The sequence below is a fragment of the Pholcus phalangioides genome, unplaced genomic scaffold (genome assembly GCF_987345545.1).
Source record: "Pholcus phalangioides strain wild (caught in Gottingen) unplaced genomic scaffold, Ppha-v1.0 ptg000172l_1, whole genome shotgun sequence".
NCBI classification, from domain to species: Eukaryota; Metazoa; Arthropoda; class Arachnida; order Araneae; family Pholcidae; genus Pholcus; species Pholcus phalangioides.
The window spans coordinates 4,382,170-4,407,104 of NW_028301637.1; the positions used below are offsets into that span (position 1 = coordinate 4,382,170).

A 24,935-nucleotide genomic window follows, 5' to 3' on the forward strand; every position below is an offset into this window, starting at 1 on the left:
ATTTTTTCTAACTTTGTTATAAGCGAGTCCGGATGTATATGCACCATAGCCTCAGTATAATGATAGGCGATATAATTATGAATCTCTTTCCAACACAATATTTTTTCAAATCTTTTTTGAGAATTGCATAAGTTAATTGCAATGTTAATCTTTTTTGTCAATAAGTTGCTCATTTTAGCAATGAAAAGTGACGATTTTGAATTTCATTAAAATAATTATATGTATAAATTTTAACTGTTCTTTCTGAAAATTTATTTTTTTAAATGTCAAAATTTAAATGTCAAAAATCTGTATTACTTTATCCTATTGCTATCAGATGATTGCCATAATGGTTGGCATTGGTCTACTTATTGTAATTATTATTGCAGGTAAGTTTTTTTATACTTGTTATTGAATCCTTAATCTTTGTGTGGGAAATATTGTTTGAAGTATCTAGAAACAATTTCCTGGGTATAATAAAATATCATTTTAGACTGGTTTTCCATGGGAAAAAAATGTTTGGTTCATAAAAAAATTGTTGTAGCACCTAGATCTTTTTGCAATTTGTCAAACCCTGCCATATTAGTAAGTTAAGAACTTATGCTTATTTCAGCTATGGACATGTTTAAAAATTCATAAATGGCACATAATTATTGTTTAGTTAAGCAGTAGCAACTCTCTGAAATCTGGTATCTTCATTACCTCAGAATTTTCTCATATTTTAAATCTCTTTGGTAGAAAACAAAATCGACTTGTTTCTCCCAAATCAGTCTTTAGTAATGTTAGGTCATAAGAGACATCACCATATTTTTTCATCCTCATTTTTTAATTATGCGTGTCTTTTCATGTAAATTAAGTGACTGGCATACAGGATCTGAATTCAAAACTCAATGTTCATAAAAATTTTCTATCCATTTGACATTTAGGTTCACATCACTATTAATCATCTCCTTTCCAAGAGATTGGCGCTCTGAATTTTACTCGCTTTAAATATTTAGGTAGTTCAGCGTACTATAATCTAGTCAAACTTTCTGTACTTGTTGGATTAGTTCGATGCGAGCAAAAATCATTGAACTTCCATATCATGAAGAAGTAAAGTTACAAGTCATTTATTGATAGATATTATGTTTGTGAACAGCTCAGAAGCTTGCAGTGAATATCCAGAGTATACATTAAAAAAACAAAATCCAATATACACTCATTGCCATAAAAATTTGCGCACCAAGAAATAATTGTGGGAGTGAAACGAAAGTTGGCCTGAAGGTACATGTCGGGCAGATATGCAAATGATTAGAAATGCAACGTGATTGCGCATTGCGTAATGCCACTAGAGGGCGTTGAACTTCGTTCTCCTTGGAGTATAAAACAGGTAAGCAGAGCTTGCTGGAGTGTATTTAATCGTTTGCAAAGGAAATGGTGAGGTAGACATGCCGTTACGCCGCCGCCGAAGACCGTATGAGCAGTTGTCAGAGTTCGATAGGGGAAGAATCATCGGGATGATGGAAGCTGGGTGGTCAGCTCGGCAAGTAGCTCGTCAACTAGGCCGTTCTGATTTTACTGTGAGGAGGTGTTGGGGCCAGTGGACAGAAGAGACGTCATTTACACGGCGACTAGGTTCAGGACGCCCTCGACAGACCAGTCGTCGAGAAGACCGTCACATCATCCGAAACGCACGCGTAGAGCCAACTGCCTCATTGGCCGCTATCCAGACACAGGCAGCAGCTTCACTACGGGCCCCCGTGTCTTCCCAAACCATCGCAAGGTGCCTGGCTGAAGTACATCTGGAATCGCGGCGCCCATTACGTGTGCTGCCAATGACACCCACCCACCAACGCCTCCGTTTGGAGTGGTGTCGAGCACGGCGGGATTGGACTGCAACGGAATGGAACCAGGTTCTCTTCAGCGACGAATCGAGATTCAACTTGAGCAGTGATGACAATCGTGTTCGTGTGTGGAAGCCCCGTGGTGAACGCTTCAATCCTGCCTTTGCTTTACAGCGACACACCGCTCCCACAGCAGGTGTCATGGTATGGGGTGCTATTGCTTACGATACACGGTCACCCCTAATATTGATCCGTGGCACAATGACAGCCCAGCGGTACGTCCATAACATCCTTCAGCCACATGTGTTGCCACTCATGGCAGGGCTCCCAGGAGATATTTTTCAACAAGACAATGCTAGGCCACACACAGCAAGGATGTCACAAGACTGCCTCCACCACATTACCACCCTTCCCTGGCCTGCTCTATCCCCAGATTTGTCACCAATCGAGCATATCTGGGATCATTTGGGATGGCAAGTTGGACACCCTACGAGGTTGGTCGAACTAGAGGCACATTTACAGCAACTGGAACGAGATGTCTCAGGACATCATACGGAACTTGTATGTCTCAATGCCCGCTCGTATCGCATCGTGCATTCGCGCTAGAGGGGGTCCAACAGAGTACTAAAACTTCTGTTCATCTGTACTTTTTTCTGTAATAAATGATCCTTTTTCTTGGATTTTGTAATCACTTACTTATATCAACGTACTACTTACATGTGTAAAATTTCGTTTCATTTTGACGACTTCTTCTGGGTGCGCAAATTTTTATGGCAATGAGTGTATAAATAATATCATATAAATAACCCCAATAATATCCTCTTTGGGAAATTTACAAAATATCTCTCTAGGCTTGTCAATGTTAAAATAAGAGGCTTTTGAAGAGGTGAGGTATCTTCTCATGGGGGAGAAAATAGCCAATCGAAATTATATAAAAACTGATAAATTTTCTGTCAAAAAAAGATATAGAAAAACATTCACACAGAGAAAAAAAAATCTTAGTTTCTGCTATACATGGTTTGAAACAAGTTATCATTTCCTAATGAAACTGCTGAAGTTATTGTATTGAAAATATCAAATGAGTTTTCAGGAAATTCAGTTTCTAGATGTTTCTCTTTTAAGTTATATGCCTGTTTAATTCCCTATCTTGATGCTCTTAGCTTTTTGTTTTATTTATTTATTCTTTTAATTTGATTTCAGATGTGGGCTATTATAATTGGAGTTATTATTGTAATAATTATTGTTATTGTTGGTAAGTTTTGGTTCAGTTTTGCTTATTTTATTATTTTGCATATCTTTGTTTTGCTTACGTTCTGTTTATTTTTCAAGGGTTTTGAAGAATTGAATTTTTCTCTTCCTCCATTTTTTGTTTTATTTATTTCCCATTTTATTATCATTTAGCATCAAGATCTTTTTTACTTATGAGAATTGATTTTTACAATGAAAATGTCACATAATCAGTAACAATTTCTTTTCAAGAAAATGAAGCAGTGTGCTTTGCAAATAATCATGAACTCTTTCCGCAGCATAGTTGAAACCACTTAAACCCCCCCCCCCCCCCCCGGTAGAATTGTGGTATATTTTTTTAATGAAATGGCCTTTCTGATTTTCTGCAGGTTCAAAGTTAGGGGTTTAGGGGGGGGGGAAGCGTTCCTCTTTGGAAAATTTACAAAATATCTCTCTAGGCTTGTCAATGTTAAAATAAGAGGTTTTTGAAGAGGTGAGATATCATGTTAATACTGCTGAGAAGGTTGATAATATTGTCACTGTTCACACAACATAGCATTTGCAGATGAATAAGTTAACAAATTAACCAGACTAAAAAACTTCTGCTCACACAAAGGAATAAGTAATTTTTTAAAAATTTTACATTTTGATGAAATTCTATTACCGCAGTGAAACCTCCCAACAATGACCACTAATGGAACCAGGCAAATGTGACCATCGTTTCAGTACATCAAACATAGATAAAAGTTTTTGATTGCTTGTAAAATTATAACACGCATGCTATAAGCATTATACCCATGCTATAGTTCAAGGGTGACCAACCTTTTTTCTAAGCCTTGCTTTGTTTAAATTGTTTTGATCCAAAATTGTTTTCGATCCCCTTGCCACTTTATGAATTGTAATATGCAGACCATATTTCCCGTTTTTACAGGACACAAGCATTCTCTCCATTCCCATTTTTCAGCTGTCTTCTTATTTGTGTAAAAATGATGTTCAGTTTTTCACTCTTTTGAGTTCTGAATTGTTTTAATTTTTTAGTCATAAATTTGATTATTGCAATGCAGATTGTGTGTATGTACGCATATTGGTAGAAATTCATCTTACATACATCGGAACATATTTGTCCCCAGTCAATTATGATATAGTTGGACATAGATACTGAAACCTGAGAACTTGGGATGTTTGGGAGCCCCCTTCCAATAAACTTTGTAAAAGGTCTTAGCTGCCCCCCCCCCCCTCCATTAGAAGTCATAAGTGTACAAAGCACGTCTCCCATGCAGACGATTCTGAACTATGCCTAAAAATTAAAAAACCGAACAGGCAGAGAGAAACACATTGAATAGAAAGCCTCACCACATAATTATCATTTTAAGAGTACTGCTCACTGTAACTATAGGTTTTGCAGTGTACGAAACCATCAGTATTATGAGCTGTGGCTTTAGTTTGGTTCGACCGTTCATGTGCAGTCCTGTTCAGTGCACACAAGCTCTAAGGAAAGATTGAGATTTGTTGCCTTTGTAGTCTAGTGGTCTAGGGCATTTGCCCGACAAGTGAGAGGACATGGGGTTTCCTCAAGGGTAGGTGATTTTTCTTCCCTAAATTCATCTTTGCATCAGCCAGCTGTTGAAAAACTTTGCATGGCATTTATTTTGTGGTGAAGATGCATGAATTTTTCATGAAGTTTATTTGCGATTGTCCTTTGTTAATTTCATTCGAAAATTTCTTTGTATCCTGGGCTATACATTCTTTAGATCAGATTCATCCTCTGATGTAATCAGCTATTTTTTGTTATCTTGGGCAATATTTTACCCCGGCACCCTTGGTCAAATAGCCACTTGTTAAATTCTAACCATAATTTCTGCTTTGTTCTTTTCTGAAACTTGGCTAGTTCATCAATTAGTATCTACTTGAGGAACCCCTATGGTCTGTGTGGAACAAATTTTGGAAATCACTGATGTGAGGAAGAACCCACAGTTATTTTTATTGTAAAAGGGTTCAGGGAAAAAATCCTTATTTTTCTTATGTGACAGACTGGATATAGTTCATACCGAATCCCAAAGTCAAAAAGTTTAATGTGATGGTCATTAATAAGAATGGTCGGCAACTTTCAGTTAATTTCAACATATGGATTAATTGTTTTCTTGCTTTCAAGCGCAAGCATCTCATTTCTTTTGATCGACCAAATGATCAAAATATTTTAAGTATGGTCCTCAACATTTTAAATACGAGGGGGCCACATAATTAAATTTGTAAAGTTTTGTGCATCACATTTAATGGGAAGGGTGTATCATTGGGGTTGGGCACCACCTCCTACTCTGCAATGATTTCATGCAATGAAAAATTATGGTTGTTAAAAAAATGGTGAATTTATTTTACAAAAAAATATATAACATATATGTAAATAAATTAGAATTATCAATAATTAATAAACAAATTATTAGGTAATTGTTTATTAATTTGACAAATTTTGAGCTCGCTCATCTGAGTGTTTTGCCCAGTAATACCCAGGAGTATCAGTCTGATGTTAAAATTTAAAAAAAAAAAACACACATCCTCTTATTTTGGAGTAGTAAAGTCCTCAACAAATTTATTCCAATGTTTGACCTCTCGACCAGTATTGATTAAAAAAAAGTTTGTCTTACTACTACTCCAAAGTAGAACCTATTCAGTAAGAATCTGTCAAGATTTAATGTTTCTGCAGATATAGATTCCAATTACTCACACAATAGAAGGAATGCCCAAAATGAATAAGAATTACTATCATAGTTTTAGATAGTGTAATGTTAATTTCATTTTTCACTAATCGGTTTCTTGACGGGACACTAAAATGTTGGTGGCAGGCCACAGATTGAAGACCCCTAATTTAAGGCATACAACATAAGATGCTCACTTGCACAGATTTTAGGAAAACTCTCTTTGGATTGCAGTTAAAAGAGAAGTTAATTTTTATTGAGCCATAGAAGAGAACCATAGTAAAAATACAAAGATTTTTTTCCTAGATTTGGGTCTCGACTGGTATTAAAATATATTTGCGTGCAAAATTGGAGCCCAACTTAATGCAGTTATCATCAGTCTCACCTATCAATAGGGGGAAGAGATTTAGGCCAGTATACAGTCAAATGTTTTAGGCCCTGTAACTTTAAGGAGAATCAAGTTTGAAAGATTTTTTTTCACCCTAAAACTTCCCACTTCTCAAATTTACCTTCCTGTGCACCTACCTAAATACAGTCATGGTAAGGCATGATTCATTACTAGTGTTTGTATATTTTGCTAAAGACTCAAATTTTTTTAAAGAGATTGTTGCTGACAATGTTACTAGTGATTCTGTTTAGAGTTTATATGACTTTAATTATAATTGTCCTTTATATTTTAAGTTCCAATTTCAAAGTGCTGTAGTAAGGAACACTGTTTAGTAATATGAAAATTTACTTAACACAATAGGTATATAACATGATGAGAATTTTTTTTGTTTGTTGTGTGTGTGTGTGTTTTACTTTCAAACACTAATTTATTACGATAATTAAAACAAAATATCAATTATAATTTGTAATTTTAAATTTTTCAACAAAGCAATATTCAAGGTTTTTGACGTGACAGTTTAAACCCTGCCAACCCTGCTACTGGTGTAATGGAATTTTGTTTGGCAAACAAAAAAAATACTTAAAAAATGTATGGCACTGTATTAAAAAAACACTGGAAATTTTCTCACAGAATGGAAACCAACCATAATTTGTGAGCAGGTAAAACCCATTTCTATCTATCTGCAAGGTGCAGTTAATATGCAAATTGGCAGAATCTAGGTGAACGAGAATCGGTTCCTATTAGAACCATCACCACTTTATTGTGCAAGGATCACTGTGTGATGCTGGTTTATAGTAGCATTTATTGTTGGCCCATTCTTTTTCGAGGAGGTAGGACCTGCAATGTCTCCCATTACCTGTAGCTTCACTAGCTAATGGTATTAAGCAAACTCCACGGTCGCCGCAGTGGTGGTCGGCTGAAGTTGGTTTTCTGCTGTTCCCAACTTTGAGGCGCGAATGCAAGCCGATCTCCCCATTAAAAAGTCTTGCCGCAGAGAGCAACAGGCCTACAATGGTATAATTATTCATTCATTACACTTCACTCACTATGAGTTGAAAAAACTCTTAGTTTAAAATTGATTGCAGATGGCAGCACTACACATAACAAGCATTACACAGAAACAAACTTCACTGTAGATTAACTATACATACACATACATTCCAACATGTACCAATTCATTAGACGTTCCGCAGAGGAATATGGACAAGGTGTATGTCTAGTTTAGTAGTAGTATTAGCCAATGATATGAATCTCTTTTGTGCAACTATATCCTTTTGACACTCCAACAGCATTAATGCCTGGGTAGTATAATTTTTATCAATATAAACATTGCTGCTCCAGTAAAGAAGCTGTTGAACTATTTTGGGAATGACACAACACCTGGCCATCACATTTACCTAACCTTAGCCTTTGCTACTTCTGGCTTTTGGAGAATACCTCAAGAATGTTGTGTACAGTAATCACACATATTGTAAGTTTGGCTGATTTGAAAGCACACATTACAAACTATATCCACAATATCACTATTGACACTAATTTGCTGTTCAACATGTAGCTTTGCACCTCCATCTCATAGCAGAAACACAGTGCAAAACATGTTGAGCATTTCTTGCATAACTTGTAGGTGTTTGTTTTATGACTTCATTTTAGTGAGGTTTCCATGAATTATGAAATCACACATGCAATGTTATTTAAATTGCCACTTTACCCTGACTCATTTTCGTTCTGAAAGCAAATTTTCTCAGTGTTTGACATATATGTGCCATCTATTGGTACATTTTTAAATTTTTTTCTCAAACCAAAATTCCAGGCTTCAGGAGTATTCATGCAAGTTTTCAAGTCATTCTGACAGTGGTTCTTATTTTACAACATTTTGAAATCGGAACTTTGATATCAATAAAGTTTAAATTCATTACATTTCAGTTTTCCTTTCAAGTCAGGGTTTCCAGCGAACTAGAAAGTCGGGGAAGTGTAAAATATTATTGGGAAAAATTCTGTGGAGAGGGAAAAAAGCAAACTCTAAAAACATTTGGAAAAGGTTAAGATTATGAATTATATTTCTTCACTAGCTTTGCTCAGGGAAATTTTTTGTTTTGGTCAGAGAAAATGATCAAGCAGATTTTGCTGGGAACTCTGCAAGTTCATGTTGATGTATCTGTGTGTGTGTATGTATGTTTGTAAGATTCTCTCACTCTTCTTATCTCTATCTGTTTTTCTATATTTTCTCTAGCATGGGCATATTCGTAAAGTAATGGTAGTCTTGCCTTGGGTAGCAACATCTTTATATGTGCTCACAGAAATTTAAAAAAAAAAACACCATTTACTAAAAAAGTCAAAGGCGAAGTTCTGAAATTCTTGACTTACCCTCTGTGCAAATGTATCTTCAATGTCGATCTCTCACTCTCTCTCTGTCTATATATATATATATAAATATATATATATTGGTGTATATGTAAACTGTGTGTTTGTTTGTATGTGTGCATGCATGTATTTATTCAAACTACCCATTTGTTATGCAAAGCGAAAAAAATATACAATAGCAAAAAAACTTTAAATACCTGCCAGAATATGGCTTAATATCTGTTTGTGAGCTTTATATTATACAAAGCCATTATGAGGTAATGTTTTAGGATTACTTCATTGCTCTTTCATACCCAAACAAAAAAGAAAAAATATATATATTCTGTGTCCACATGAATCTATTGTGAAAAATATTTTTGATTAGAGTTTTTCCTCCCATTTATCCGATGTATTTAGAGTTTTTGAATTCAAGAAAACAATTTAAAAATCATCAAATTTTTAAAAAAGAGAGAAAGCCATGGGCTTCTGTTGCCACATTCTTCCATTTCAAAAATACTGAAGTCGAAAGATTTTGTATTACGTAGTTCATTCTCAAGGATGTTATTTTTATATATACAAAAAGGAAAAAAAATGTATTTTTTAGCATTATTTTTTTCCGTATTATATTTTTTGTATAATCGCATATCCCTTTCGAGCCATCAGAAAGAAAAACCGTTTTTTGGTCATGGTTTTTTAGATCCTGTTTAGCTGATGGATTGTTTTTATTGTGGGTTTCAATGTTTATATAAAAAACTGAGCAATTTTTTTTTTACATAATAGTGGGTCGAGTGAAAATAAAAACCCCAGGTAATTTCATACGAAACATGAATGACAGAAACAAACAAGTCCACTTAAAAGAATTTCACGTGTACAACTTTTTTCTAAATTTGACAAATTTGAATTTTATCACATTTTTTTGATAAATGTGGGAAAAAATAAATTTTTAAGATATTTACCAAATTGTGTATCCATATCCTTCGCCACATTCTGAGAATGTGCTACGAGGAAGAGGTTCTCTTAATTGTAATATCGGTGGGTGCAATTGATTTCTAATTTTCACTATTCAATTGCTACATAATACATAATTTTCTATTTGGAAGGGTGGAGAAATTGTGTAATGTTCCAAAATCAAAAGGTGAAGATGGAAATAAATTTATATACATTTTTTCAAAATACTTTTAAAAGCCTGATCTACATTTCTATGTGTATACACATAATTTGATTGAATATGCTTTATTTTTTTAACTGTCCAGATTAAACAGTAAAAAGATAAGTCTTCAATTATGAAATCATCTTTAATTTCTGCTCTCGCATTTGTTTAATTGAATTTGAATGTAACAATTTATTTTTTTAAAGAGATTTTTTTTTTTTCATTATAATGTCTTAGTGCACATATTAATTTTTTTTTTACTTGGTCTTTGTCCTGTTTACTTAATCGCTTAAATATCTCTGCTAAACATATTTTATAAAACTATGTAGGACTGGACAAATCTAAAAAAATCTGAGCACCAAACAATTTTTACCGTGAGAAAAAGGTCCAAAATAATGCTGCTTTCGAGTTTTTAAGGGCACAGTAACCCTCTTTCGTGTTGGTAGATATGCTGCTATGAATTCCAAACATTTTGTGCTGCTCTCAGCCTGCAATTTAGTAACTACACAGAGCAAATTTAGGCAAATTTTAACCCTTTTGGTTTTTTTTAAGTCGCTGCCTGGGATTTGTCCAACCCTGACTATATGTGATGAAGAATGCAGTGGTATCTTGACTTATGAGAATGATTTGTTCCCGAAATTTACTTCCTGCATCATGAAAATCTTGACTCTAAATTTCCCCATATAGAGAAATCTCATTAATTTGTTCTACTCTCTCTAAAATATTGATAGTGTGACTGTCACAAAATTAAATACAGTAGTTTCTGGTGGTTAATCTGCATCATGGGAAAAATTAATATTAATAGAAACACTGTTTTTTTTTTTTTTTTTTTTTTTTTCACTCTCTCTCTATATAAGCTGTAATAGTTTTCATTTGACTGAAAAAGTACAAAAATTTAGGTAATGGTTTATTTTTCCTGGTTTTTTTTTTTTTTTTTTTTTTTTTTTTTTTTTTTTTTTTTTATATTATTACTATTCAAGCATTAGATGCTATTTTGGGATAACAAAAAAAAAATTGCATGAATCCATTGGAATCGCTCGAAGTTGCAATGCTTCGAATTAGCTGCAAGAGCCAAAATTTTGTTTTGAAAGATATATAAGCCACAGCTTTATTACAGTAAACTGAGTTTTGTTTACTAGACATTCAGTTAATACAAGTCATGAAAATGCCTTAGGCTTACAGTAGTTATATGTGGAATGCAGGACTGGCATGACAAGTTTGGAAGCCTGCTAATTTTTTTTTTCAATTTCCATTAAAAAATTCTTTAAGAGGTGAAATCCTCTCGATTGAATTAGCAATAATGAAATATTAAAAGTGAAAAATAAATTGAAAATTGATAAAATTCAAAATTAATAAATTAGTAAGAATCTTCGTTGAAGGGGGGGGGGGGCACTGTCCTGCCTGTTGAAACACCAACACAGCTATATCTCATGTTTTATGCTTGTCATTTTGGTCTCAAGTTAGTGAATATCTTTTGCTTTGCAAGAAGAGGCACTCATAGGTCAATGTACCACTACTAGGTACCACATCTTCAGATATCATTTAGTTTGAGGTGCAGTATTTTTTCATTAGAATGGGTGTAGCCTAAACAAGTTATTGTTTTCATCATATTTTCTTGCCACTTGGATACAAGCATGAATATATTATAGTATATGAGCTTTGAGGTCTGTTTTTTTTATAGTTTTAATGAACAGGAAATAAGAATTATAAAAAAAATTATATTTGTAAATGGTCTTAATTCAGTTTTTTTAGTGAATATATTCCTTCCTATCTCTTGGCATATCATAAGTTATGAACAAACACACTCAGTAATTGAAAATGAATGGTATGAATCGTTATTAACAAAATAAAATGTTCTCTGTAGGTGATCATGAAACAGTGGTTATAAAATGTCTCCTTACTGAGAAAATGACTGTTTCTTATAACCTCCATCCATTCCCCTGGAATCTTGACATAGAACGTTTGTTTAGGACGCAATAGAAATCTATACTCGGTGATACTTTTATATACAAACTAACCTCAAATTCACAAGCATAAAGCATGAATACATACACATCAGTAAATCAAAACAGTTACAGACAACACACACACTCAAATATCGTTTTTTGCGCATGTGCTGGACTCTGAGCGTTTTTCTATTTGCGCACTGTGTCTAAAATCATTGTTTTCTCTTATGGTGTATCTTTCTTCCTTTATTACAGCAGACTCAAGCATTTTTGCCTCTGGTGTTTTACGTGGTTGAAAGAGGCAGTACCGAGCTATACAAAACCGTAACATTAATTTCAATTTTTTTTTTTGGATGGAAACCATTTTTTTCCCTGTCCTTTCAATTATAATTAGCAACTTTAATTTACTTTGACAATTTCTGTGACTAATTAGCAACTTTACTCCCTTTGATAATTTTTCTGGTGATAATTGGCAATGGCTCATATGGATCCAGATTTCCCATACTTGTATATAAAAAAAAAATATGATCAGCTTTTTAGTACTGATTCTTTTTTACCGGAACACCTTTTGCCACTGGATGACACCTCTTTGCGGGCCGGAGGTTGTGCACCCCCTGTTTTAGGAGAATTCAAAAGACTACAACCGTGCAGATTTAAATCAAGTTGGTGCTGATGTCATCTTCCTTGTGCCATACCTTGTCACTTTCTTCTAACTTCATCATGCATCATAACTATCATATCTTATTTGTAACCAGTACTTTTTGCTGTTTCTTTATAAGATCAGTAATGATGCAGTGGTGCTATTGTTGCTTTTTTAATAATAACACTACATAAATAGTGTTTTTGTATCTAAATGCATTTTGTAATTTCTTTTATGAATTTAAATAAGTCTAGCAAACTTTTTACGGGAATTTTCAGTCCTGCTTTTTAAATTTTTCCGAGAACACCTGAAATCATTATTTTGTAAATTTTTGTAACATGACAAAATGCCACCTGGTGATGATAGTAACCAAACCATTTGTTTCGCATGGGTCCCAGTAACTTGAATACAGTAAAATCTGTCTTGAACAGGATCAAACAATAGTCCCATCAATGATTAGTGCTGTGATGTGCACCTTTATTAAATGAGAACCTGTCTAAAACTGAGTATTATTTCAGTCTTTTGAATGTTCTGTTTCATACAGGTTCCACTTCACCGAATTTCAAAACACTCCTCAAGTAGGGGGACTTATTTTATAAACTGCTGTTGATATCGAACCAGAATGCGTAGATTTTGGTTTTGTACTGGAGAATGTTGTAGAGTATTGATGACTGATACAGAGCAGGAATGGTTGGTGGATACGTTTTATATACCTGATATACGAGGGTGATTAAAAAAATGTTGTGCAATTTCAAGTCTACAATTGTTAACAATTTTTCTTGCATATTTGATTTTCATCAACTGTTCTGGTGACACCAATGTAAAATAGGAGCTTAATTAAATCAAACTTAAATGATTTTTTTTTTTCTTGATTGTCTATTTTTCTTCTAAATCTCTACATTTCAGATTTTAATAGCACTGTATGCTACCAACTTAATGTACTATCTGCCTACTGTCAAATTGTATCTCCACTTGCTATTCTTAATTGATTATCAGTCTGAAAAAGCAAACTTTGAGTCGCTCTTGTGTATTTTTATTTTTGCTCCATGTTTTAAAATTTATTTTGTTCAGTTTACATTGTGTTTTTATTTTTCTTCATATTTATGAGTTTTTTTTTAGTTCTCTTATTTTTCTTTTTTTTTCTTTCAGTTGCTTCATTAAATTGACATGAAAATTTTTCCCGTTTTCGATGTGGCAACGATTTAAATAAACGGAAAGAAAGTAAAAACCCATTTACGGTGTGATTTTTTTTTTTTTGAAATCTTTTTTTTTTCTTGTGTATAGTTCTTTGTAATTTACACTTCCTGATGTATTCTAGTTTATTTCTTTTTTAATTAAATACAAATTATACATAAATTTCTATAGTGATTGTTTCTTAGTTTTTCACCTTTTCTATGAAGATTTCTTTCATAATTTTTTTCATTATAATTTTTTTTTTAAAAAAAAAAGCTTCATGATGATGAAAATTTCATTTTGCATTTTGCTAAATTGATTTGTAATATGATGTAGACTAGATTTCATTATTCATTGCTATGAGTATAATTCTGGCATATGCTTTTAAAAAAGAATAAAGAGCTACAGAGAATTTTTGCGGTCGATAAGATATGATAGGAGCGTTTTGGTGGAATTATTGAACCTTTAGCAGATGGAAGGTATTTTAAGCGTACAGGTAATCGTAAATAGATAGGACTGATTTAAGAAAATGAATTTTACTGTGTATACAAATCCAGTTCTTAATGCTTATTTATGATCTCGTCATGTTTTGCTTTTTTTTAAAGTGCATTTCATTTTCAGTCATTGTAAATGATTTCACATAACATGCTATTGTATTTCTTTAAAAAAAACAAATATAATTGTAGCTTGCATTATCCGAACCATCAAGTGGATTTTCTATTATCTCTATGTAAGATTTTAAATTTTTCAAATATCTCTATTAAACAAAAGAATTTAACGTGATAAAATAAAATTCTTCAGTACCTTCTAATTGCTATTATGTACATCACGATTCATTCATGACTTCACCTAAAAAAAATCCTATTTTTATGGGAAGGGACATTTAAGGGGCTTAAATTTCAACACCAAGGACTGTTGCCAAATATTTTCCCATCTCAAAATAATAGTTCGATGAAGTCTCAAGGGAATCGTATTGCAGATGACTTTTCTAAGGATTCCTAATTTTAATTTTATTCTTTAAATTACATATGGTTTCTTGGTTGTTAGGCCATGGTCTAAGGAATTCAATTCCCGGTGTTTCACCCACACCTTCAGAGATGATCGTGTTGGTCTCTGGAACAGGCAAGAAAAGCATTGTGCATCTACTCCCGTTGAGTTTTTCCTTATATATTATATAGATATCTAAGGTTTCATTGGCTGCAGAAGAGTTGTATTGGCTGGTTTGACTGAAAGTGCCAGGCTCTGATCGTCTATCAAGGCCATTTCCTCTCTAGTTTTCGTCAGGAGCCCATCTCAGCTCTCAGCACTGCTGGAGCAATGGAACCCAAGTGGGATGCACACTGAACCCGGAAATTGTATGTAATTCATTTAAAGACTGCCATTATCCGAGTCTTTCATGGCATTCTTTTTTATTAATTTTTTTCTTATAAGGGGTAATACTAAATTATCTAAATTTCATGAAATGTGTTACGTGATTACCACAATGCTTGTGTATTAAGATAGCTGGGTACCAGCACACTACAATAAACTAGTATAAAGGCAGTTATCTATATTCATGATGCTATGAATCGCTGCAAACACAAATTGTAATTGTGAATATAATTGTCTTATATCTGTAGATTCTATTTTTTGTGAATTTCTACGGGGATGAGCTGAAATTAATTTAGTCAAACCAAATGCTTGGCATTTAAAACTATGGCATCTATGAGTAAAATTTTTTGAGTACCCATATATATATATATACTCATTATTGTGAGTTTAACAATATGCCAGGCTCATTTTTATTGGGGGGTAGATAGGAATGCCAGTTATTGCAAACAGCGCAGATCTGACGAAATATTTAAAAAAAAAAAATTTTCAAAAGAAATCTGAAAAGGGTAAAGGGATTTTTTTCTGATATATTTTTTTCCTATCTAGACCGAGGGTCACAAATGTGCATGTGTGATGATTCCAAGCAACTATTATCATTTTGGAATTCTGTTGATTCTTTTGTCTTTTTATGGCGATTTATTTTTCCTTTTCCGCATCTGTTTCTCCCGAGTTGTGTGCGATTGTAAATATGCATGAAGGAATTTGTTCTGCGTATTTTTTTAAATATTATTTTACTTATATGTGTATGGTTCTATCAATCAAAGCATTCCTATCCTGTCCAATATTGTAATTAAACTTGATTGATTGCTGTATAAAAAGTCATTCTGGCATATAATGTATTGTTAAATGTCTTTATTAACAATCTTCCCTGAGGAATATTTCATTTTGAGATTAAGTATATAAAACTCTGTATCCATGAAGATAATGAATAATCTATTATATTTGTTATCAAAACAATTCCATGATTTATAAAGTATGTTTTTCTTGCGTAATTTTTTGATGCACACGTGTTTAATTCAGAGGTATTGGAAACGTGAGGTTTTCACTTATTTATGTTTGCCACATCAAGATGCTGGCTATTTTGATCAATGTTAAGAGTTTATTAAGATTTAAAAGGTTATACAGTGGAAGTAAAAGGTGATTAATCCGATGGTAAGGCGACTTACAAGATTAATGAGCTCCCGAAAGTTATATACTCAAATTATAAAAATCTGTTGTCTTACTCCAAATTTTCCTTTGTAAAATGATAGCGGTGACCCCCTTCAATTCATTTTACATCCTCTTTCCCAGAATGTTGATATGAAGGAAATATAATCTACAAATATTAAAAGTATTTCTGCTCACTTGCCCAAAATAATCTTGAATTTGTTATTGGGCTTTTGGCTTTTTCGCAAAGCCTGAGCTTCTGTGTCTCTAATGAGATTTATTTCATACTCACTTTTCAAATAAGAGTTAATTTTTTTTGCTCTTGACTTGAACTACTCGTAATTATAAACACTAGTAAGTTGCTTTACCGCTGCACAGTGTAAAACTCTATTAAATTCACCACGTGATAAATTTCTGTGCCTGGAAAGTGTTTTGTCAGTATTATTTTGCAGAATGAAAATTATTAATGTATTATAAAACAGTGCTGCTTGAAATTTTTGGCTATGGCTCTGCTCCTTCCTTGGACTATATTTTCTTCCTGTTGTCCCCATTCACCATCATCCAGAAGCGAGACTCTTCCTACTTATTGAATTGATTTTCTCAGTAAATTGATGGTGGGGCCAGAGTTCAGTGCTCTTGTGGTGGTTCTGCTCAGGGGCATCATCACGAGCCCTCGGATAAAGTAATGTTTTGTCGCTTTCCATACTCAGCTGGAAGTAACAGCTTAAATATTTATACAAACTTACTCTTGAAAATTATAGTACCATATCTCACCACGCGGGCCTCCTATGTATGTGATGTCCCCGTCTCAGGCATAGATGGTCTCTATGGGAAAGGGGGGGTCAGCTCTCTGTGGCCTCTCTTCACTGCCTATCGTCGCTTCTTTTCTACTTGATTTTAATCTGTGGACCCACCCTTTGAATACCCCAGAAGCGCAAGAGTCGTGTGCTCCCTGGTTGAGAACCACTGTTAACATGGATAATTTTTCAAGACTTTTTACGGTGGAGAAAACTTTTTTTTAAAGAAAAAAATATTTTTTTGGCTTTGTCATACATTACACTCTATTATTGAACTGTTTACGATAATGTTCTTGCATTGCATTTAGGACAGCAATGATGGGCTGTGGAAATGTGTGGTTTTAAATTTTTTTTTTTTAGATATTGAATATAACATTAAATCAATTGATAAAGTTCATCAGGCTTATTTCTGGTGAGATGTTTGTAATTACATGCATTTGCATTATATGAATCTGTTCTTCAACCTTTTTACGCTTGTGGATCGGTGAGCATAGTTAATCAATTTTGCAGGCCAATAGAAATGAAAGAAATAATTTGCAAAAAAATCAAGATGTTTAATCATTTGGTGGCTGGCATAAAATGAAAATATTCAGTAATTTACAGATTGACGAATAAAGATGTTCAATAATTTGCAGACCAGAAAAAACAAAGTGTAAAATAATTTGGGACCTTCAAAAAATAAAGATGTTTACAAATTTAGAGACTATATTTTAAATCGAGTTAAGTAGCAGCTACATAGATTGTGGGTGAAATTGTTTTGCGAACCAGCAGTTGAAAACACTAATGTAAATCATGTTTCAGGAAATGGTATAGCATATTTCATGACTCTCAAGATTTTGGATTCGGTTTAAAACTATTTCAAATTATCCTCGTCACAATCAGATATGTTATGGGTTTTTTTTTTGTAAAATAATTTTTTCTGATATTTACAAAATATTTTTGTTACTCATGTCAAAAGGTGTATTCAAAGTCTAGGAACGTTTAAGTTTTTCTATTATATCAGCTTTTTATGTGTTAATGAATGAGAGAGCTTAGATGGAAATTTTAACGATAGTTTTGTGGAGCTGATTAAATTTTAGCATTGCCGTTAATAGATGTGATCGGTGCACAGCTTTTCTTTTTAATTTGTGGTAAAAGCTTCTAAAAAAATTAAATTAACCTACCTTCAATGTGAAAATTTTGACGTGCAAGTCTAAAAAATAATTATACTGGTGTTATTATATATGTGTGTGTATATGTGATGTACGTCTTTGATGCTGTCTGGGATTTCAGACTTCACCTGTGCGATCTTCCACGCAATATCAAGCTGCTGACTTAATTATGTTTATGATGATAGCGCATCATATTATATATATAATCGTATAGCTTGTTTATGGATTCTGTCAGTGTTAGCTTTTAGCATAATGTGCATACATTACCAGTGCAGAATTCATCAGTGGACGTAGGAGAAGAGAAAAAAAATTGTGTACTTCGTGTAGGAGAGAAGCATATAAATGTATTTAATATGATTAATTTTGTAAATCATAGATTATCACTTATTGCATTATCATGAGAATGATTGTTGAATCAGTGATCACCAATCAACAGTGGTGTTATAATCATTACAATAATCACTAATCAATATAGACTTTGCAATTTGTTACTTTCACATGTTTAGATTATTGTATATCTTATTTAATGTGTTAGAGCGAGTATGAATTGTTGAGAATGTCGGAACTTTTATGGAATTAGATAGCTTGAAAAGTGTCAAATATTTGCCGCATTATCATTATAATGATAAAATCCAATGGAAAGGTTAGGAGTTATAATTGAACGGAATTATATTGATTGAGCTCAGAGTCCTATCATAATAATCAGATTTCCCTCTAAATTGTAACCAGCTTGTTAGTTTATACTTCTTGTACAAATTAGTTGGTTTCAAAAGGTAGTCTCCATAAACGGTTTCTTGTGGATCCATGAAATGAAATTAAAGTTGAAATATAGTGAGCAACTATGGTGTGGCACATTGTATCTTTGGCTTCCTCTGTTTGACTGAGAAGTCTTAGATGTATGCTAATTAAAAAACACTAAAAAATTATCCTATAAGCGAAATGAATGCCAACTTGACGATTTTCAATCATGCCAATTCAAAAAAAAAAATTATTGGATATTTTTTTACACTGACAAAACATAGGCACTTGACATGAAATTTCAAAATAAATTCAGACCATCAATTAGAAATCCTGGCTCTGAAAGTTAGTGTTCCACAGACACCATTGTACCAACAAGATGAAGGCCACAGACACCCCTTTGTCAGTAAGATAAGCCCTCTTTGCCAATAAAATGTCTACAGGACCCCCACACTAAGGTGAGGGCTGGCGATCACTTTAGTCAATAAAATTGAGGCCGGGGAACCCCATTTTTCAATAACATGAAGGCTTTGGTCCACTAAAAGTCTTGTGTACCAAAACATTATTATATACCGTCCGATATTTTCTTTTGTTTGATCACTCCTCAAACTGTGTCCCGTAAAGCAAAAAATCATTAAAATAACTTTATTGATCGTCGCCACAAAGCTGACGGTGCTTTTATCTTGTTCAAAATGATTCAATTTTCAGATTTAAGTCTTGAGTTTTTGATATACATGATTATAATACCACACATGATAACGCTGAGTAGTGTTCTATGGTACTATATATTATATTAAAATTGCACCAAGATAAGCGTTATGCTGCCTGTCACTCTAATTTCGGATTGATTGCTTTTTTGCTGCTGTGGTTTGTGACAAATATGTTAACAGTACAAAAGCTTGGTGTTAATGTTTAAAGTATATGCTTTTTAGCTGACGTTATATATGAAGCTGTAATACATTGATTGCATGGACGGATATTTGTAAACCTATGAAGAAAAAATATATATATATGCGTTTTTACATCCAAGCAAGTAAGTCACTTTGTGTGCATTTTCCTCCCCCATTCCCCAGAAGTAATTTGTCTAAAGCCACATATTTTTGTAACTGAATATTTGATTTGTGAAGATATATTATATATGTATATGAATGTGTCAAATATATAAGATCTTTTGACGCTGTTTAATTTGAAGTATTGTACGTAAATATATATATGGTGTTATATCTGCTTGAGAAAATACTCGTGCTAGGTGTTAGCAACAGTAATTGTAATCAAATGTACACTGTTTGGAGCTGTGTCTGTGCACATAGAATTGTTGAAAATGGATTAAAAAGATGTGTATTTGTGTGTTGTATTATATCGAAAAAAAACAACAAAATGATATAAAAATAAATAAAAGAGCTATCGACAGGGTATGGCTCCATCTGTATTTATTTGGAGGTTGAAGAATTATATGCTGTTTAATAACATTTTTTAGTGGAAAGATACATACACTATATTAGCCATAAGTTGTGTGGTTTGGAGTTTAGAGAAAAAAAATTTTGAATTTCTAGAAAAATACTGTAATTTTAGGCATGTAAACATGCTTGAAATGGGTAATGATTTTTTTTTCTCTGCCCATGATACGTCAAAACGATAGACCACCTGGATATTATGCCAAGGTGAGAAAACGTTCTGTTGTCTCCATCGGGAATCAAACTCGTGGCCTCTTGCTAACCAAGCAATCGCTTTAACCTGGTCATCCACTGAAAGCTGCTATGAGCAAAAACAAGTCTCATGTATGCACAAGAATACTATAGTGGTCTTGAGCATGCACGCAACTTTTTCTGTGATTTGTTTTCACTTGTGGTAGCTTCCAGTGAATGGCCAGCCTCATACCATGGAAACGAGTTTTTTCTCTTAAACAATACATAATTAGCTGCTGAGAGACATTGCATCCTCTCTTAATTTCAAGATGTGAATGCGAGCCGATCTCCCAGTTAAGTCTTGCCACAGTGATCAACGTGCCTACAAGGATAAAATTTTTAAATCACTTCACTCAAAGTTAGAAAAATTGATGGCAAATTACAGCATTACACGGAAACACACTTCACATTAAGTTCACAACACATACATTCTGGCATTTACCATTCATTAGAAATTCCGTAGAGGAATGTGTACAAGGTGCATATGCGGTTGAATAGTAGTAGTGGTCTCTTAACCCAGCGAATGGCCTTCGAGCGGGCAGCAGTTCAGACAATGATTTTTTCTCAGCCCACAAAATGCATCAAATAAATAGTCTCTTGATTTGATGTATGATTCTATCCAGAAAGTCTATTAATTTAATACGAGGAATTCAATAAGCAAGGTGTTTTGTTCAATCGTGTATCATGAGAAGCTGCAAATGATTTTCACAAAATTGCAAATAAGAACTTTCACAAAATATTTTACTTTTTGCAATATTTGTGTGTATTTTTGTGAAAATAACCTAACTATTCATGAAGACGAATATTTCCTCAAAAAATTCTATTTTCCATCACATTTTTTTGCTTATAACATGCAAAGTTTTTTGCTTATAACATGCAAAGTTTTTTGCTTATAACATGCAAAGTTTTTTGAACCAATTTTTACAAAAAACAAAATTATGCACGAGATGTACTGTGAAGAAATTTAAAATGTAACAATTTAGTATTCAATAAGATATAAGCATTTCAAGTAAATCATTTTTAATTACGCATGTGCAGGAAATATCAGTTTTATTTTTTCATAATTTGGTTGCCACATATAGAAGCCAACTTATATGAAGATTCCAGTTTGATTTCGTAAAAAATTCAGAAAGATATTGGCAATACTAAGAGCTGTAATTATAGTTACTAGCTGAAAGTAGCTGGACAATAAGTGATTTTCTGTCATTTGATTATTTCGAGAATAATCCTGCAGCATTATGTGAATGACCAAATGCGCGTGTCTAATGCTGTATAAGAGAAATGATCGAGAATAACTAGCACCATCTATAGCAGAAGGCCTATGCATGAAGCTCATGACGTCACCTCCCGATAGCCATTGGATATATTACAAACTGGGTAAAGATGGCACATGCGTCAGCCTGCTATATCCAATGGCTATAGGTGATCTATCGGTCATCTCACTTATGACCACCTTCAGTGACATCACAAGCTTCGCTCAGATGCCTTTTGCGATAGATATCACAATGAAATGACAATGATTAATATATCGGTTTGAAGGAAATCCCTTATTATCCAGTTACTTTTCAGCAAGTAACTGAAATTACTGTGCTCACTGTGTATTGCCACTATCTTTCTAATTGCACTATATACATCTGGCAACTAAATTGTTAAAAGTAAATCTATTTCGTGTGCATGTGTAATATGTGTTTGAAAAATGCTCATATCTCATTGAATATTTGATGACACATTTCAAATTTCTTTACAGTGTGTCTTGCGTATAATGTTAAATTTTCCGTAAGTTTCATAAAAATCAGTTGAAAACTGCATGTTATAAGCAAAAAACTTGCAATAAAAATTGGAATGGTTATAAAAAACATCTCTTTCATGAATATAATGTGCTATTTTCCCGAAAATGCATGTATAATGTTTATACATGCATTTTCGGGACATTGCCTGAAACAAGCGTAAAATTTTCTAGTGGAAGTTACAAATCATTTGTAGCCTTTTTTTTTATGATGTAGAGTTGATCAAAAACATTTTTTTCTTAATTTTTTGTTGGTCCCCTAAAAACATTCGTGACCGGATCTACACTTGGCTGCTGTGATGTTCGATTGGTCATAAGTGACCGACTCGCATCGCAAGGACCCAAGTATAAGTAGCTGCAAATGATTTTCACAAAATTTCAAACCCACCATTGTCACTGTGGTGGTCGGGTAAAGTTGGTTGTCTATGGTTCCAAATTTCAAGGCGCAAATGGGAGCCAATCTCCCCATTAATAAGTATCATCAGAGCTACAATTAATCATTACACTTCACTCGTTGCTCAAAAAATTTGCAACAGATGGCAGCATTACACAGAAACAAATTTTCCCTTGGGTCCACAACACATGGCCCAGGTCTTCTTTGACCACCTCTGTTAAATTCTCTCTATTGAGACTGTTTATGATCTGGTTAGGAGAAGCATCTGCGCTGGAAAGTGAGCTGAAGTACTAAGCCAAAAATTACAAAACAATTTTTCTAAGAATTTGAAAAAAATCTTTGAACTGCAAAGTGTACACTGACTTATGGCTATACGGGGTGCATAGAGCTAACAGCTGGCACCGCAAATTTCAAAAACCATTGATCCTAGAGGCATAGTTCCCACTTGGGAAAAGTATCCAAACAACGTGATGACCTCAGATATTTTATTCATGCTGTATAGTTATCCATATTAAAAGTTACTTTTATTTTAATACCTTGTGCCCAAAAGCCCAATCAGAAAGTTGTTGCCCTGTCTCTCCTAGGGCCAACAAAATAAAGTACACGTTTCCAAGTGCAATTTTCGCTGAGATATTTGAATTCGGAAAGAACAGCACAAAAACTGACGGAAAATGCTTTTTACCCTCGTTTATGCTGTTCTTTTCTCTTGAAAATTTTAATTCCAATACCTCAGCAAATACTGCAGTTAGAAATGTGCTCTTTTTTTTTTGTTGGCCTCGGGAGAGACGGCAACAACTTTCTAATTGGGTTTTTGAGGACAGGATGCCTGTATATAATAATTTTTGTTTTAATAACTGTACAACCCCTTGCAACATCAATGACGGCGGGGTGTAGCAGTAGTAGGTAGGGCTTCCAAAACTGGCTCGGGGATCCATGATGTTCTTGAGTCAGCCACCTCGTTGGGCAATTTGCCTGTTGTGGCGTTGTATTTGTATCTGAAGTCTACACTTCATTTGGATACTTTAAGACCATACAGGTACTACCAAACCACATGCACCTCGTCCATATTCCTCTGTGGAACTTCAAGCAAATTCATACATGTTTGAATGTGTGTGTATGTGTTGGGAACCTAATGTGAAGTTTGTTTCTGTGAAATGTCTGTTATGTGTAGTCCTGCAATCTGCCATCAATTTTTATAACTATGAGTGAAGTGTAATGATTGAAATAATTGTACCGTTGTAGGCCTGTTGCTCTCTATGGTGAGACTTTTGAATATGAGATTGGCTCGAATTCAGGCATAGAAGTCAGAAACCACCAAAAACTAACTTCAGCCGACTTACATTGTATGGTCTGTCGCCGTGGCCACTCGACCACCACAGGGGCTAAGACCATAACTGCTAGGAGACATCAGATATACAGTAGACTCTTGCTAGTCTGACGCATATCAAGCCAGGGTGTGCAGGATTACCAAAATCCTTGGATTACTGAAATTCAACTAAAAAAGCCTATTTAAATTGTATAAACTTCTGCGCTGTGACACGTTGCCTCTTTTATGGCTAGAAGAAAACCTGTTTGAAAAACTGGATGGGCCGGACTAGCTTGTGGCAAGTTTTATCGAGTCTACTGTAGCAGCCAATTGAAATGCTTCAAAACGTTTTTAATCATTGTTAGTTACTATTTCTATGAGATGGACAGAATCATGATTAGAAATTTTCATTTGCATAAACAGGTCAAAGAATTAGTAACCAACTATGGTCTATTTCTATTGCACTCGATCTATCGACTACAAATGGATTGGGTAATTAGTGCTGATTCTCGTCATGAATAGATGGGGGTCTTTTACAAAATTATTCTCTCCAATACAAAACACTAGTGGGAGCCTAAGAATTGCACGCCAACCACTTTTTTCAGTGGAGTCATCAGTATGAGCGACCTATTTCAACGTCAAAAAGCAGATCAATACATTCAGGCAGATGCACCGATCCTGAATATTATGAACTAGGTAATGAAACGTTACACCAATTAGTTACATGCGTGGATTTAGGTATTGCAATGAGATGCATCCTGGAACTGAACATTATCATGGCATAGTCTGTAAAGCTAACAGAATTTTATATGTTATGCCATACCGCAAATGTGATGCGCATACGTTGTCATACACTTTCTGTGTATACGTTCACCGGACTCTAGAGTTCTGTTCGTAAGTATAGAGGCCTTATAAATTTAAGAACATAAAGCTCCTTGAAAAGCCACAGGGGATTTTACCGAACGAATAGCTAGCACGAGCTGCTGGTCTTATTGCGAGAGGCTTCAATTTCTGGGTTTGCACTCCCTGGTATGGCGTAGAATCTGCTAATCTGAAGAAGTGCTACAAACTAGTCCACCAAATGGTTTATCTACTGTCAGAAGAACCTCTTTTCAAGATCATGGACAGACAAATAAACCTACGGAGGCATTGCTTCCAAATAAGGATACCAACAGCAAGAAGGGATTGCTTTTTCCACGAAT

The 24,935-nt window shown here is 34.0% G+C and overlaps 1 protein-coding gene across 5 annotated transcripts in view; it reads left to right on the forward strand.

The window, feature by feature from the left end:
- LOC149063587 (vesicle-associated membrane protein 3-like) overlaps positions 1-19,975 on the forward strand; it is a 39,546-nt gene extending 19,571 nt beyond the window's left edge. For 4 of the 5 annotated variants that reach the window (XM_089255913.1, XM_089255912.1, XM_089255911.1 and 1 more), the window contains exons 5-6: positions 3,003-3,054; positions 13,336-19,975. In XM_089255913.1, coding sequence (XP_089112039.1) covers positions 3,003-3,054; positions 13,336-13,352 — 69 coding nt within the window. In that variant the 3' untranslated portion in view covers positions 13,353-19,975. Of the gene's footprint in view, positions 1-316; positions 369-3,002; positions 3,055-8,340; positions 9,659-13,335 lie in introns of those variants that run through there. The other variant, XM_089255909.1, reaches the window with a different exon arrangement.
- Positions 19,976-24,935: the final 4,960 nt, after the last annotated feature.